This window comes from Talpa occidentalis, unplaced genomic scaffold, assembly GCF_014898055.3.
Source record: "Talpa occidentalis isolate TD23 unplaced genomic scaffold, MPIMG_talOcc4v2.1 talOcc4.14, whole genome shotgun sequence".
NCBI lineage: Eukaryota > Metazoa > Chordata > Mammalia > Eulipotyphla > Talpidae > Talpa > Talpa occidentalis.
Genome location: NW_023601433.1, coordinates 12,249,753 through 12,265,361, shown reverse-complemented (window position 1 = coordinate 12,265,361; position 15,609 = coordinate 12,249,753). Strand labels below are relative to the sequence as shown.

The following is a 15,609-nucleotide window of genomic DNA, read 5'->3' as shown; positions in this document are numbered from 1 at the left end:
AAAAAAATAAAATAAAATCCCTTCAGGAGAGTCAAGTCCTAAAACCTGTCTTCAGAAACCCATGGCACTTTTCTAAATGGACTATTAAAATACTGATAAAGATTTAGATTAGGGGTACCCACCAACTCTTTGCCCACATAGAATGTCCCCCCCAGAGTGGTGTCTATCATGCAGAATCTTAACCTCACCCACCATTTCTTCAAAACCCATTAAATGCTAGTACTGTTGGGAGCTCGGATATTAAATATGGTGTTTGGTTTTTTGGGTTTTTTTTTTTTTAAGTTTAGAAACTAGAGACAGGCACACAGGGAACAGGTAACTGAATTCATGGTTCACTCCCCAAGCATGCACGTCTCCAACGGCTCCTGCCCGCTGCGCGGCGGGAACAAAGCTACAGTGTGACTCGGGGGGACGCGGGGAAGGTGGAGGGCGAGGTCCGCCCGGCGGAGGCCGGGGCGTGGACACTGGGGTTTATCTGAGGACAGTCCACGCCGGAGGGCCCAGCCGTCTACGGAGAGTCGGGGGACCGCGAAGCCCCTTCACCAGCCTCCCCCAGCCGCGCACCCTGCAGCGCCGGGGCCGCCGGGCGGCGGGGGGCGTGGTCGCCGGGCGGATAACGGGGTGCCCTGTCCAGCAGGCGCGGGGTCCCTCGGGCACCCAGCCGGGCCCCCGCCGCCGCCCGGGCCTCACGCCCCCCGGGCCGGCCGGCCCCGCCGCAGACCGCGCGGGCGGGGCGCAGCGGGGCGGGTCGGGCGCCGCCCGCGCCGGGAGATTTTTTTTTTTTTTTCGGTGCAACTTCGGCCACGTGAACCGCCCCCCATTCACTTCTGCGCCAATCGCGCGGCGCGGACGGATCCCGAGAGGGGCCACGCGCCGCCGCCGCCGCCGGGGCCGCTTCAAAACGCGCCGTGCGTGACGTGAGGGGCGCCGGTGGCCATGGCGAGCTAAGCCGGAGGATGTGCAGCTGCGGCGGCGGCGCCGGCCACGAAGAGGACGGGGCAGGGCGCAGCGCGAGCGGAGCCGCAGCGGCGGGGGGACGCGGGCCGGGCGCGGCCGAGGCCCGGACTCGGCCGCCACAGCCGTCGCCGTCGCCGTCGCGCTGGCCCCGCGCCCCCGCGCGCGCGCGGGAGGAGCCGCCGCCGCGTCGCGCCCGAGCGTCGGCCGGCGCGCGCCGGGCATGGTCCCGTCTTAAAGGCGCAGGCCGCGGCGCGCGGGGCGGGCGTGCGGAACAAAGCGCCGGCGCGGGGCCTGCGGGCGGCTCGGGGGCCGCCATGGGTGCGGCGGGCCCGCGGCGGCCGCGGCGCGGCCCGGGCCGGGCCTCGCGGCTCTAGGGCGGGCTGGCCTCCGCGGGCGGGGGCGGCGGGCTGAGGGCGCGCAGAGCGGCGGCGGCGGCGGCCCGGCGGGCGGAGCGGCGCGGGCATGGCCGCGCGTGGCCGGCGCGCCTGGCTCAGCGTGCTGCTCGGGCTCGTGCTGGGCTTCGTGCTGGCCTCGCGGCTCGTGCTGCCCCGCGCCTCCGAGCTGAAGCGAGCGGGCCCGCGGCGCCGCGCCAGCCTCGAGGGCTGCCGGCCGGGCCAGGCGGCCGCGGCTTCTTCCCAAGCCGGCGGGGCGCGCGGCGATGCTCGCGGGGAGCATCCTTGGCAGCGCGGCCCGGCCCCAGACGGCGGCCAGCGCGACAGGAACTTTCTCTTCGTGGGAGTCATGACCGCCCAGAAATACCTGCAGACCCGCGCCGTGGCCGCTTACAGGTGAGCCCCTGCGCCCCGGGCGCCGCCCCTCCTTGCGCCCGGCATCCCCACGGGCTGCCCGCCGGTGGCGCCCTCCCCGCCCGCTTCCCAGACCACCGGAGGCGCCAGGGCAGCCGTGCCATCGGGATGTCCCTCGGGTGATGGCCAGCGCTGGCGGCAGAGGTCAGGTCGGAGGTGGGGTGGTGAGCGCCGTGCTCGAGAGTCCGGGCTTTGGAGTCCGAAGGGACCAGGGTGGCACCCCAGGGTGTGGTTCTCACTCCGACTTTCTGCGCCTCACTGCCCATGTCCAGGTTCTCTCTTTTTAGAAATGGACCTGACGATCTCTTTCTTGAGGTTGTCAGAGAAGTCAGCATATCTGTGCCAGTGGTGGCCGTGATAGTGATAGGTGTGATTCTTTGAACTAAGCACCTTTGCGGAACTGGAGCTGGCATCGATTCATCTGGTTAGAGTCCTTTTCTAGCATTACGTGTAGCTCTCACCGGTGGAGGCTTCACTAGTGGAGGCAGTCTTGTAAATGAAAGGGGCGCCCCACTGCACGCTCGACCACACCTGTGTGTTGAGGAAATGGAAAGAGAACCTTTGGGAAAGCAGTTCTTGGCCTTTGGTAGATTTGTGGAAAACTGCATTCCTGCGTTAACTAGCTCAATTTAGTGATGAATGTGTGCTATCCTGCATCTGGCCCTCTCCTTGGCCGCATGAGTCAGAAGAGTGGCTGGAATCCTTTGAGGATTAACAAAGGGATTAGTTAAAGTAGTCTTTTTGAAGGGAGATGATTTTCGAATGGCAGGTTTGTATTGGAGTGAATTTGAAGTAGAAGGAGGGGGTGTAGATTCAATAAAGGGATTTGTTGGGAGCCTAGCATGCATGAAATGCAGAGATGCTTACTGTGGGCGAGGCTTCACATTCATCTAGACTGGAGGGCCTCCGGGAAGGAACTCTTAGGGCAGTCAGTGCTGAGCAAGGCCAAGTGAGCTCTTCATTTATAACTTCAGTCTTTAAATCTGGTCCTGGCCTAAATCTGCAGGGGTTGGCTGTTTGGGGAGAAGCATATACAGACCTCTGTTCCTCTAGGAGAGGAAGTAAAGGATTGAGAAAGGTGAACAAGCAGTAGAGAATGTGGCCTTTCAGTGTGTTGGCCCCCATTTCTGTGTGTTCCCATTTGATATTGGTTAAGTCCAGAGCCCAGGTTCTGCCAGGAAGTATCCCAAGTGACTGAAAAGCGTAGGATGCAGGTGGGGTAAATTAATTTAGGGACATGAGAACCTGCAGATCGAGGTTTGCTCCCAGATGAACTGTGACTTTCCTGGAATTACTTTTGGGATCAGAAAACATCCACTTCAGAAATTGAGGATGGATTGGATACACTGTTTATAGCATGATTTTGAAAGGAAAGCTATGTGACTGCAATTTGGTGGCAAAACCTATGAAGTCACAACTTTGGGGACAAGCTTATCAAAACAGTTTGTGCAAATAGATTTGTGACTCTTTGCCCACCCTCCTACCCCCACATACATAATACATTTTCACAAGTCAGTATATACAGACCAGTAGGGGTCCTATTACTCCAGGATTACCCAGAAAATGTATTGCAAGGTAGAACTCCTTTATACCTGGCAATGGTCTTTTCCTGAATTTCAAACCTGATGTGCTTACTTTTGACCTCCTTTCCAAGTCCTCCTATGTCCTCTTTTTTTGGATGTAGACTTTTATGTCACTGCTGCTTTACTTTCTAGCAGTTAGAAGTAGAGAAACTAGGCTTTGCCCTCTGGCCTGTGTTCTCTCTTTGTGACAACTCTGTCTTCCTGATAAAGGAAAATCCTTTCCAGGAATCATTGTATCCTATCCCACTCCTTCTGTCTTTCCCAAATGTCCCTTCTTTTATCTCTCTAATCTTAGGTCACTTTACTTTGGAGCCTAAGGGTGGAACTTCTCTGCCTCCTGCCTTCTCAGTCTGTCAACCCTGTGTTTAGGAGATGACTGCTGGAGATTAGAAGATGATTTTAGCCTTAAGGAACTTTGGGGGGAGGCCTGAATCAGGATGGAAGGTATAGGGTGTAACTTATGATTATGGCTTTGCTGTCCTCTACAGCCTGGGCCAAAAGTCTGCAGTCAGCTTTTAAATTGGAAATTTCATGCACAGCATAAAAGTCAGCTTGGATCTTCTAGCACAGGGTAGAAGTCTGATTTGACTTTTACATTTCCCCTAAAAGGCAATTCTTTGTTTCTAGTCTTTAAAGTTGTTTGGCTTACGGGTCGAAGGCGATGCCAGCATTTTTAGTAAGAAATTTCTAGAAGTTACTATTAAAAAATAGCATTTAGCACTAATGTATATTTGAAATGTTGAAAATGGCAAAGTTTAGTTCTGAGGACTGGTTACTATTAAGCGTGCCTTTCTGATGACTGACTTGAGATCCAGAAAGGAGCCAAAAAAAGCTTTTGTAAAATTCAAGGAGATACATCAGTGTGTGCTACAGTGGCTGCACTTTAATAATGGAACAGCCGCATCATTTCCAGCCCGCCATCTGCCTGGGGAGAGGGCGCCATGAGATCTTAGCAGTGCTGTGACAGCTGATGGCAGGCGAGACACAGATTTTTAAAAAGCAGGCAGAGCAAAACTTGAAGTGCAGCAGATCAGAGACCGGCCAGGGTGAACTTCTTCCATAAGCCCTGCGTAGACACTGTAGCTGTTAATTTCACAGGAGTGATTCTGGTTCATCAAACTGTTGATAAACTTAGAATTCATTCCTTTGTTTGACAAACACGTACATGGCCTCTCTGGGTTCAGACGGAGTGGTGGGGACACAGCTGTGAAGATGCATGTTCTCATGGAGCTTCTTTCCCGGTGGGAGGGACAGACACTGGAAAGGCTTTCAGTGAGGAGTGCTGACACAGGACAGGGTGAGGACAAGGTGGCACGGCATCCTCTCTATTAGGTGATCAGGGAAGACTTCCTCCCACAGTGTGGTTGGTGTGTGGGTTGGTGTGTGCCTTGTGATGAGCCACAAGGCAGAGGGGAGACCTGGTGAATCCCAGGACGACAACCAGTTTGGAAAGAAAACCGAAGGCCAGTCGAAGGAAGAGGGTGGAGCCTGATGGTGTCCAGTCTTGTGGAATTTGGTTCTAGTGAATTAGGAAGTCTTTGCAGGTTTATGCAGCAAAGAGGTGATTGTACTATGTTGTAAAAAAGTAATTTCTGCTTATTGTGTGGAAAATGGGTTGCAGGGAAGCAAGGAGATTCTTAGAGGCGGTGCAGGTGGAGATGGGGTGACTGGGACTGGTGTGTTAGCAGTGGAGATGGAGCGAGTGGCCGACTCCAGGATCTCTGCCTACCTGGGGTAAACAGGATTCCCTGAGGGCCTTTCAGATGGTGCCTTGAATGAAAGGATGGGTGCTTCTGACAATTACTGAGATGGGGAAGACTAGATGAGGGGTAGGAGGTGAATGGAGGTGGGGCAACAAAAACAGAGATCTCTTTTCTCATGAAACAATTACCTCCCCCCACTTTCAGTGGACACTTCGATTGTTTCATGTATCACCAACTTTGAATCCACCCCAAATCCACAACTAGCTAGAATTTCATCTTGTTTCCATGCTGATTAGTGAGGCACAAAGATAATCAGAATGATCCACTTCAAAAAGGGAACCGACACATCTTGCTTTCTTTTATGGGCAAAAATTAGAAATTTACACATACTAGAAAGCGCAGTGGTTAGTTGCTGAGAGATGGCACAGCATCTTGAAGAATGGAGGCAAATCCAGGGTGTGGTAAAGATGAGCTGAGGTGCTGTGCAGCTCTTCAGGGTTCCTGGCACTGCATCTCTTGGCCTACTACCTGGATCTTGATTGGGGGATAATTTTAGTGCTGAGTGAAGATAAAGCACTAAGCTGATGTGGTGTCCACCCCGCCAAGGACTTTACCTTCCAGCAACTTGAACTGGCTCCACCCCCAGAGCTCACATGGCTGAGCTCACATGACCCTCCTGTTCTGTTTGGCACAGCAGACAGCAGCGTCTCCATCGCTGTGACAGTGAGGCAACCCCTGGAAGGGGCTTTCACTGCCTCATGTGTGCGGACTTTGGTTCCTCAGGCAAAAATCTCCCACTCAGATTGGCCCAGTGGCCCAGTCCACATAGTCTGCTTAGCAGCAGCCCCAGCATACTTCTTACTGCTCTCAGGACCACAGTTCAAGCCCAGTTGGCTCTGCCAGTAACCGTGACGACCTAGCTGGTCATGGCATTCTCCTCAAACTTGTCAGCAGTGACAAAGTCAACAGACAAGGAAGGTGATCTTCACGCTGTACTTTTCAGCTTTGGACATAAGATCTTTAACTTTGCTCGCTCATCAGACAGACATGCCAATCGGTCTCCATGTTGTTGAGCACCTTAAGGAAGGCAAAATCCATTTCACCACCATATTTTTGGTGGACTTTGTCCACCATATGATTGACAAGGAAGGGTTGCTCTGGGCTCTCCGAGGTCTTGGCCAAGTAGCTCAGCTCCTTTATCAAAAAGCCTCCAACCTTTGGTGGCAGATTGGTTCCCACAGGGAGCTGTGGGCTTGGTGAGCAGTGCCAAAAGCGTCATTGGTGTAGACATCCCCTTGGTTGGAAAGGGAAGCTTGGAAGGCCTCTACTTTAGCTGGCTCAACTTTAACCTATTTCCAGAAGCATCTTTTCCCTTTGCTGCTGCTTCCACATGAAAGGGAGGTTCTCCAGCAGGATGACAGACCCACCAGCGGGGTCAGCTCAGATTTTCTTCACTGCCGGGGCTCACCCAGTCCTTCAAGGACAAACCATCCTTGTGGAGCAGAGACTTAAATCCTACGGCAGCTGGCTCTGAGGAGGACTTGTCAGGCATGGGGACACCATCCGGCCCACCCAGGTGACGCCTGAAAACAACTCAGTTGGCCCCAATGTCCACACATGATTTGATGCTTGGGGTGGCAGTGTTGATCCTCCAGTAGTTTGTTAGCTGGTCGTGTTCAGAGGAACAGTGAGGTCCACCCCATGACAGCCTGCTTCCCCTTCACATCCAGCCTGTCCAGAGTCAGCTAGTTGGAAAGTGACATCTTGGCAATACGATGGTAGCTGGAGGCCAGGCTATTAGTGGCCTAAATGTGCCCCATCGTTGCCTCTTCTCTTCCAGGGTGCTGGGGAGTTAGGGGGTGTTGACATCGCCAGCCTTAGTACAAGTTTTAAGAAAACACTCAGACACCTGTGTTTCCTTATTTTCATAAATGTGATGCATTTTTAAAGGAATTAAGAGATTGACATCTGAAGTGAATTACCTCACTGCTCTGGGTAGCTGGGGTTCTACAAATAAAATTGGTTTTGACTCATCTGCAAAGTGTTGTGTTCTAGGTCATTTGTCATTAAAATGCTACTGTGATTCCTCCAGTCATTAACTGTGCTGGTTAGTGACAGATGACTAGCACCCCTGGTTCCTCGTGTCTTGTGTGACTAAGTGCAATTCATATTTTTTTCCTGCAGTTATGTTGTTTGATAGAAGTCCTATGAGCTGGCTACTCGCTGGCCGCTCAAGGGCAACTGTGACCTCTTTGCTATCTCCAAGTCACAGCAGAGAATTCCTTGACTACCTATGGCCTATAGCCCATATGATAAGGCACGCCCGGGGACGCCTAGGTGTTGTTGACCTGATTACGTGACTGTCTCCGTGGTGGTCTTGGCATAACTGCCGGTGATAGCATCAGATACTTCGCTGACGCAAGTGGCTCTTGACGCACGGTCACTATGTCCCCTACCCTGTCCCTTGTAAAACTTTGTCCCCCATTCCTGTCCCACCCTTCGGACCTTACTCCTCATAACATTATCACGTAACCAGCTTTGACTAGCCTGTGTGTTTTTGATAAATGGCACAAGAACTTCTGCTCAAGTAGCAGAGTCTTGCCTTGCAAACCTGCTCCATGACTGCTATCCCTCATTACCTTTCTGCAGCAAAATGGCAACAAAGTTCCTGTCACAACAGTCCATGAAGTTCAGACTTTTCCATTCTGATTTTAAGGCTCTTCCTTCTTCCTCCCTCTCCCCTCCCCCCCAGCTCAGAAAGTTAGTGCCTGGAGAGATATTTGTGAATAACATTTTTTTCTAATTCTGGAAAGGGTAGGAATCATCTCAAACCTCATTTTACGCCCAAATAGTACATTGTCTTGGCACCATCTGTTGAATAAGCTCCTGTTTCTCTACCAACTTGAAATGCCATCTTCATACTCAGAATCCCTGGGTATGCTTTTGGACTTCCTGTTTTGTTCCATTGATCTTTCTGTCTGTTCTTGTGCCAGTACCACCCGTTGAAATTATTGAAGTTTTGAATAATATTTTAATATCCGGCAGACAAGTTCCCCTTTGTTAATCTTGTTTCAAACATTTCTTGGCTGCACTTAACCTGGTTTTGCTGGAAGAGTTTTGATGCTATTTACTTTATTAATCAACAGTTTGATTTAAAAAAAAAAGAAAAGCATGCATACTTACCTTTTCAGTACATTTTAATGCCCAGAAAACTAACCTAACACCTTTTATTTGTCTTGATTCTTAGCTCCCTTGCCCTTTCTTTACTTTCTCAGAGGTGGAAGGTTTCTCTTCTTTGCCCAATGAGTGATAAAAAGCACCTTCAAAGATTAGCATCATTCTGCAGGGAATTGTGGAGAGAAAATTTTGAGAAGCACTAGCTTGAGTGACAGTAATCTCATGGCAAGATGTTACTATGCCAGTTAACAGTCTCCTGCTTCCTTAGATGAAGCCAGCCTGTTCCTTTCACCAGCCTCAACTGGCAAATCTCAGAGTTGCTGTCATTCTTTCTGGGACTTGGTGAAACCATGTTTGTTGAGAAATAGTTGAGAACAAAGCTTGCTTTCCAGGTGGAATTCAGTTTGGCAAAAATATACTGAAAGCCTTCATAGCCCAAGCAACCTGTAGGTGAACTGGGGAAGTACATCTCATTTCCAGTTACGGATCACCTGTATAAGACGACTGGGGAAAGTGTGATTCTGAAAATGAGTTCACCATCCCATGTGTCAAGGCACACGATCTTGATGCCCTCAGGCAGAATATTCCAGGGATACCTGTGGTGGTCAGTAAGAGGGTTGGTGATACATGACTGTGTGTTCATCACATGGCAGGTCCCTTTTCCTGGCCCATTAATTAAGCTGCTGTTTATTAAAAATTGATTGCTAATACCGTCCCTACAGAGTGTATCATCTAGGAAAGGAAACGAGTGCTGATATTTATGAAGGCTCTCCAAGTTCTTAAGCCAGTCACTGTGGGGTGACAAAAGAATGGGGGCTGCACTGATTTATGAAGGTCTCAAGAAAAGTCCCCACGTGGGCTCCTGTGTTATAAGCTGTGGACTTGGTGATTGTACTGATGGATCTTATACTGGGGCTCTCCAGTCATAAATTGTGGGGTGGCTGAAATATGCTTATGAAATGAAGAGAGGAGAGCGGTTATAAAGAAGCATTATACACAGTATGAAGCCACATTTGTGTGAAATGACACAAAATAGACTTACATGTTTGTATAGCATAGAAAGTGTGAAAGAATATGTACCACAATGTTGAATGGCTTTTCATATTCTTGGTACTTTTCTGCATTTTCAGCAAGCAGTTGTTTTATAATAAAGTTACAGAGCTCCAGCAAAAGATGACGACACGACGACTGTTCTTGGGAGGAGATGACTGCAGTTTTGAGCATGTTAATTGAGGGTGTTGAGACTTGCTGGTTGCAGGAGGCAAGTTGACCTCTTGCTTCCTGGGGCTGAAGTCAGGGTTCATTTCTGTTTTGCTGACAGTTAATCCTGTTTCCAAGGGACAGTTTTGGTGACAGTTAATCCTCTTATCTAGGGGTAAACACATTTATTTGGTTACTATATTTCCTTCAGTTCCTGAATCTTCATTCTTCAGGTTGATATTTGGGGAAGTCATAGGTGATGGCATTTTTAATGTGAGGGCCCTGGATTCCATATATTAATGTGAATATTAGGTGATTCCAGCTGTTGTCGATGTCTTTCTTGGCTTGTGGTTCTAACAAGAAACTTCGTGACAGTCTAAAATTATTAGAGCTGTTGATTGTCTCGCCTTAATTCACTGTCATTTCTAAAACATAGCTCTGGTACTTGTTCTATAGCCAAATATGTTTTTTGTGGATGATTAAAAATAAGGTACAGTCTGCCTCAATTTGATGTCACTTTAGGGCTAATCAACCGAAAGCCTGAAGATTATTGAAGATGCAGATATTAGTGCCATTAAAATGATTGCTTTGTAAGTTGAACCATGGTGCAAAGGCCACCTTTTGTGTTAAACTTTCTTCTGTATGTTTTTGATCTTATGCTGGAAAATGATAGGCCAGGCTTGGAGTAGCAAAGATACCCTGAGAGTGAGGGTTTCACAAAGTCTTCCGACCTTCACTTAAATCCAGCCGAAACTCTAAGGAGGTGTCCTTGACAGGCCCGTTCTCCACCGAGGTGGGTGGAAGTGGATGAAGTGGGTGTAAGGCTGTTCTCCTTATCTGTTTCCTCAGCCTTATCAGGGGAGCGGAGACTGCAAAAGCTACAGTGGGTGATAACCTGAGAAGTAAGTGTTCAGGATGAAAGCCAGGAGGCTGGAGAGGCAGGCCTGTTTGCATTCTGACTCGGACCTTTGTTAGCATCATGATCTTGGGCAAATTCTGACCTCTCCCTGAGCCTCAGTCTCCTCATTTTTTAAGATGTAGGTAACAACACCCCACACATCTGTGTAGTTGTCATAAGGTCTCCCTGCATGCCCCCGCCCAGTGCCCCGCCCTCTGTAACTGTTCAGTGAAGGGTACCTGTCGATGGGCTTGGTGCCCGAAAGTGAAAGCGGGCGGAGTAACGCGGAGGTTTGGCCCGAGCAGCCTGAGACAGTGTTGCTTAGAATTAGACTTGAAGGCGTTCATTCCGGATTAAGTAGTTCTATTTTGGAGCTTTCATGTGGACAACAGCAAAATACAAATGCTTCCAGCACTGAAAGCTTTGAAAAGGTATCATGACATCAGAATTTGCCTCTGACACTCGCACTCCAAACTTCTACGCTTATGTTTCAAAGAGGGCGTATTTGTGGTCTCCACGCAGGAGTATTCCTGTTGTTTACGCTGAACCAGGGCTCCAGGGCAGCTTGCTATTAGCTCTTAATACCCCAGAACCTCCTTCTGGGCTATTGCCCAGGCCGGTGTGGAGTAAGAAGCTGTAATCCACCCACCAACAGCTTTATTGAGGGGGAGAAAAAAGCTCTTGAACGCTTGCTTTCATCTTAAGTGTGTTCTGTTAAACGGTTAAGAGTATAATTTGATTTCTTTCTTAAAAATTTTCCCCAGCCTTTGTGATCTGTTGTATTTCCCCACCTAATTCCAAAAGGACTGTGAGATTGCTCACATCACAAGTGTTAACATCTTTAACGGTGAGACAGTTAAAGGTTTTAAAAGAGGAAGCCACAAATGCGGAAACCACCTCAACCGAAGGGGGAAATTGCAGCTGAGTGCGTGGCCATGCCAGAGGGAGGATGGAGATGGTGGCTGAGCCCTGCTTACAACGTCCTGCTGGGGGTCATGCTGCCAGCCCCCCAGAGTCATCACTGGTAGCCTTGGAGCATCTGGATGTTTTCCCAAAGCCTGATCAGCTTTAAGCCCCTGGATGCCCCTGTGGCAGCACAAAACTGTCTTCCAGGCACTTTTCTGGGATGATGAGCTAAGACTGCTGCCCCATGACAGTGCACGTCCTGTAGGGACACTCACTGTAGTTGCCCTGCGTGCTCCTCAGTCGCCTTGGGGTGGGGGTGGGGGTCGGGAAATAACCTGGACTTGTTATTTCACTTAACCCTGGACAGACTGGCCCTATCTTGTGACTTCTTGTGGTTGCCTGCTGGAGGGCCGGGAGCTGACTTTGGGCCCACTGTTAGCAGATATGGAGGGCATGTGATGGCAAATAGGCCTGACACGTGAGCTCCCTGGTTTGAGTTGGCATCTCCTCAGGGTCCCTGGTTGATAAGTGTTTGCTGTGCACTTGGCAGGGGGCTGCCCACCATGCCCGGCCTCTCAGGTGCAGAGGCAAATATCTTCTCCCTTTGCTCAGGCCTTCCTACTCTGTTTTCCTTTGCTCCTTTTTAAAGAAGGAGCAATTTATTTATTTATGCATACAAGGGCTAGGGTACAGGCCAGAGCAGTGGGGGTGAGAGGATTCACCAGAGACAGAGCGGGGAACAGAACAGGCTGATAGACTGAAATACACTGCTGAGGGGAGACAGGAGAGGTCTGCTGTGCCATGTGGGTAGCTCCCTGGCTGGGGATCCAACTCATGCTGTTGTAGCTGCGGATAGCTTCATAGTGCTGACGCTTAACCCCTTGCGCCACCAGAGAGGCCTGCCCTTATTTTTTTTTAATGCTGTATACATATGGTTAAGTAGTCTTGAATCCTTTCTGTACTAAGGGAGAATATAAATATACACACTTAAATCTTGTTATCTGTCAGTCCCTACAGGGGAGAAACTATATTCTCCTTGATTCCAGATTCTGGGGTGATTTGATGAGTCCTTTCAAATTTATCACTGGAACCATCAGCTAACATTGGCATATAGGGGTGGTTTGGGGAGAACTCACAGAAAATCTCCCCTTCACTTGTAAAAATTAATGTAACAATTAAAGTTTAGAAAATATGAAAGAAGGTAATTCATTTTTCTTTCAGTTTTTGTCCATTGGATAGAGTAGTAAAATTTTCTGTTGTCAAGTCTGTTTATTTCTTTGGCTACTTCTTAGCTTAAAACTTGCCCCCAGCTTAAAAAAAAAATTCTTTGCATATTCTACCTATCCATTACAGAAAATTTAGAAAATGTATTAAACATGAGGGAAATTAAATCTTTCTGATCCTCCCTCCCAAAATAACCACAGTAAGCGCTTTGGGGTCGTATGTATGTTATTTTTATATGTGTACTTTTATTCCCGTAATAATCCACGGCATGAGTGTATCCATTGCTTGCTTTCAAGACTTACCCATAAACCTGTATATGTATCTGCAGCAACAGTCAGGCTGAGATGCAGTTTTGTACAGAGAGGTATTTATGTAGTTATCTTAAAATGACAGTAATAGATGGGGGATATTGCTTTTACGTCCTAACTCAGCACACTTGGCTGTCCAGCTGCACTGTGATTTAACTTGGTGGAGGGGCAGCATTAGAAGCCTGGAGGAACGGAAGCCTCCTTGGCATGCTCCAATTTCATTTGTCTTATCTGTGCTCTAGCAGGAGTTGCTTATCAGTCCATTGAAAGTGGAGCTTTCTGGCCGGAACCTTCACAAGTGTTCTGTGGTTTCAATTAAGTGAGAGCTCTTTGTTCCTGGTAACAAACCTGTTGATGGCAACGTTGACATTTGCTTATGAAAATTAAGGAACTTGACCTGTTTATATTATGGAAGGAGGACCTGCCGCAGCATTTCCTTCACTGCTTTGAAATTATTAACACACTCCCCCTTCTCAGGAAGGTGAATCATAATTTATGTTCCAGAACTCTTTGACTTTGGAATTTTTAGGCCCTACATGAAAAGATCATAATTTCTTAAGATCTATAAAAACTTCTTATTGAGAGATTTCCCTCAAACCACCATTTAGAACAGAAAAGGCCAGCATGACTCCCCTCACCCCCTAGAGATACCTAAAAAGGAAAAGATAATAATTGGGTGGCATTAGCATAAAACTGCAGAGAAGCTTTAAAGGATGGTTTGAGGTTAGATTGTCTGTTTTTAAAATTAATTGGTTTCTCTTCTTGGGCAAATTACACCACTCAAGCCTAGTTTAGGCATTAGTCGCATGAGTGCCTGTGCTGCCAGTGCCTCAGTGCTTCTCCGGCTGGTGGGAGCACAGAAGGCAGGGCCAGATGCAGATGAATTTTAGCCCTCTGTCTAGTCTGAAAGAGTCTGGTGTTTTATTTTTTATATATTTTTTAAAAGATTATTTATTTATACAAGCACCGGAGGGTGAGAGAAGCGCGGGAGGGTGCGAGAATTCACCAGAGCCAGAGTGGAGAGCAGAACAGGCAGACTGACGAAGTACACTGCTGAGGGGAGCAGCGGGCGGCAGGAGAGGTCTGCGCGCCCTGTGGGACCCTTGCCCGGCGGCCAGGGATCTAACCGGTGCTGCAGAGGCTGCGGGCAGCTTCGCAACCCAATGCTCAACCGCTGTGCCACAGGGGAGGCCCCAAGAGTCTGATGTTTTAAATGAAAACACCTGTGAAGTTTAAAAACTTGTTAGATATCTCTCCTTGGGTTGCCTGAAATTGATGGTAAGACAGAATTCCAATAAGTAGCTTGAGTGTCAGATTTTTAGCCAAAAATGTAAGAAGTGGCTTTCCGCAAACCTCCCCTCCAGTGTGTAGCTGTAGTTCAGTCCACTTTCCTGTCACCCTCGTTTTTTTTCTTTTTTTTCTTTTGCTTGATTTGCAAACTCCTGTCTACCCTGATAAGTCACACTTAACTGCATACCTTAACTGCATACGGGGTTGACTTCAAAGCGGGTTAGACATTAAACCCTCACAACAAATCTCTAAGGCAAGCACTTTTATCATCTCTGGTCTATACAGAGTCGCATGCCCTGAGTGGAGTTGGGATCCTCACCGCAGGAGCTGGGTGCTCTTTGCCCTCATGCTGTCTGTTGTCACTCTGGTGTGTTGTCCCGTGGAAGGAAGGGGCTGTCTCACTTACCTGAGTCCTAGGCATTGGGTGCTTCAGTATTTTAATGTCTTATTCACTATCTTTTAAAAATCACTTGTAAGATAATACAGACTATTTAGCTTTAAATTATATTTCAGAAGCATTATATGTTAGTATATTTTAACTTTAGCGTGCCTTTGAACTTGACCTCTCAATTGCCTCCTCATTGAGGCTGGATGAAACTGGTTTCCCTCTGCACATAGGAGTCATGGGGAGCTCAAGAGAGTGAAGAGAAGCTGACCTGGATTGTCTCAAGATAAGAAGCAGACATGATCTTGCCTTTTTTTTTTTTTTTTTTTTTTAAGATTTATTTATATATGTAAGAACCGGGGTCCAGGCCAGATGTGCGGGAGGGTGAGGGGATTCACCAGAGACAGAATGGGGAGCAGAACAGGCAGACTGACGAAATACACTGCTGAGGGGAGCAGCGGGCGAGACAGGAGAGGTCTGCTGCGCCATGTGGGCCTCTCCGCCGCCAGCGGGGATCGAACCTGTACTGCAGAGGCTGCGGACAGCTTCACAGCGCTGTGCTCAACTCCCTATGCCACCAGGGAGGCCCGATCTTGCCTTTTTACACACACAGCACATGCTGCATCTTTCAGTCACTCTTTTCACGTAAATGGGTGGTATTGACTCTATTACGTGGCAAGCACTGAAATTACATTTTCATGGAGTTATTGTTGAGTGCTAAACAAAAATCATGTCTACTTAGGGAATCGGGGTCCTTGACTTGGATGGGGTCATTCTGGCCAACTTTCTCATCAGTGACTTCTTAAAAGATTTAAGGACTGGGGAGTCCTCTCCTGCAGGTGACACTGTGTCAGAAGGGTGTGCTCAGCTTCCCTTGAGGGTGTGTGATTTGCAGTGTGTTGGCATTTGTAAATGAACGTGATCTGCATGCGAGGACTTGATTTAGCTGTGAACTAGTGGCTCTGTTCCTGCTATGATTGGGCTTCTCTTGCTGAGCTTCTTCAGGAGCATTTCCTTTGTGCCACGAAAGAGTCCCTGGTACAGCGCCTGCAGCCCCTCAGGGGCACCCAATTCTTTGTTAAGAGTTCTGTCCGTGGCGTGACTGGTCCATGAATCCACAGGCGTTGAGGGAGAGCCAGTATTGTAAACTACCGCATCGCGTTCCTGCTAAG

The 15,609-nt window shown here is 48.9% G+C and overlaps 1 protein-coding gene and 1 pseudogene across 1 annotated transcript in view; one reads left to right on the top strand and one right to left on the bottom strand.

The window, feature by feature from the left end:
- The first annotated feature begins 1,411 nt into the window (after window positions 1-1,411).
- CHSY1 (chondroitin sulfate synthase 1) overlaps window positions 1,412-15,609 on the top strand; it is a 57,989-nt gene continuing 43,791 nt past the window's right edge. Inside the window, exon 1 of the mRNA XM_037510082.2 lies at window positions 1,412-1,745. Coding sequence (XP_037365979.2) covers window positions 1,420-1,745 — 326 coding nt within the window. The 5' untranslated portion in view covers window positions 1,412-1,419. The remainder of the gene's footprint in view (window positions 1,746-15,609) is intronic.
- Window positions 5,626-6,812, bottom strand: LOC119245138 (phosphoglycerate kinase 1-like; annotated as a pseudogene).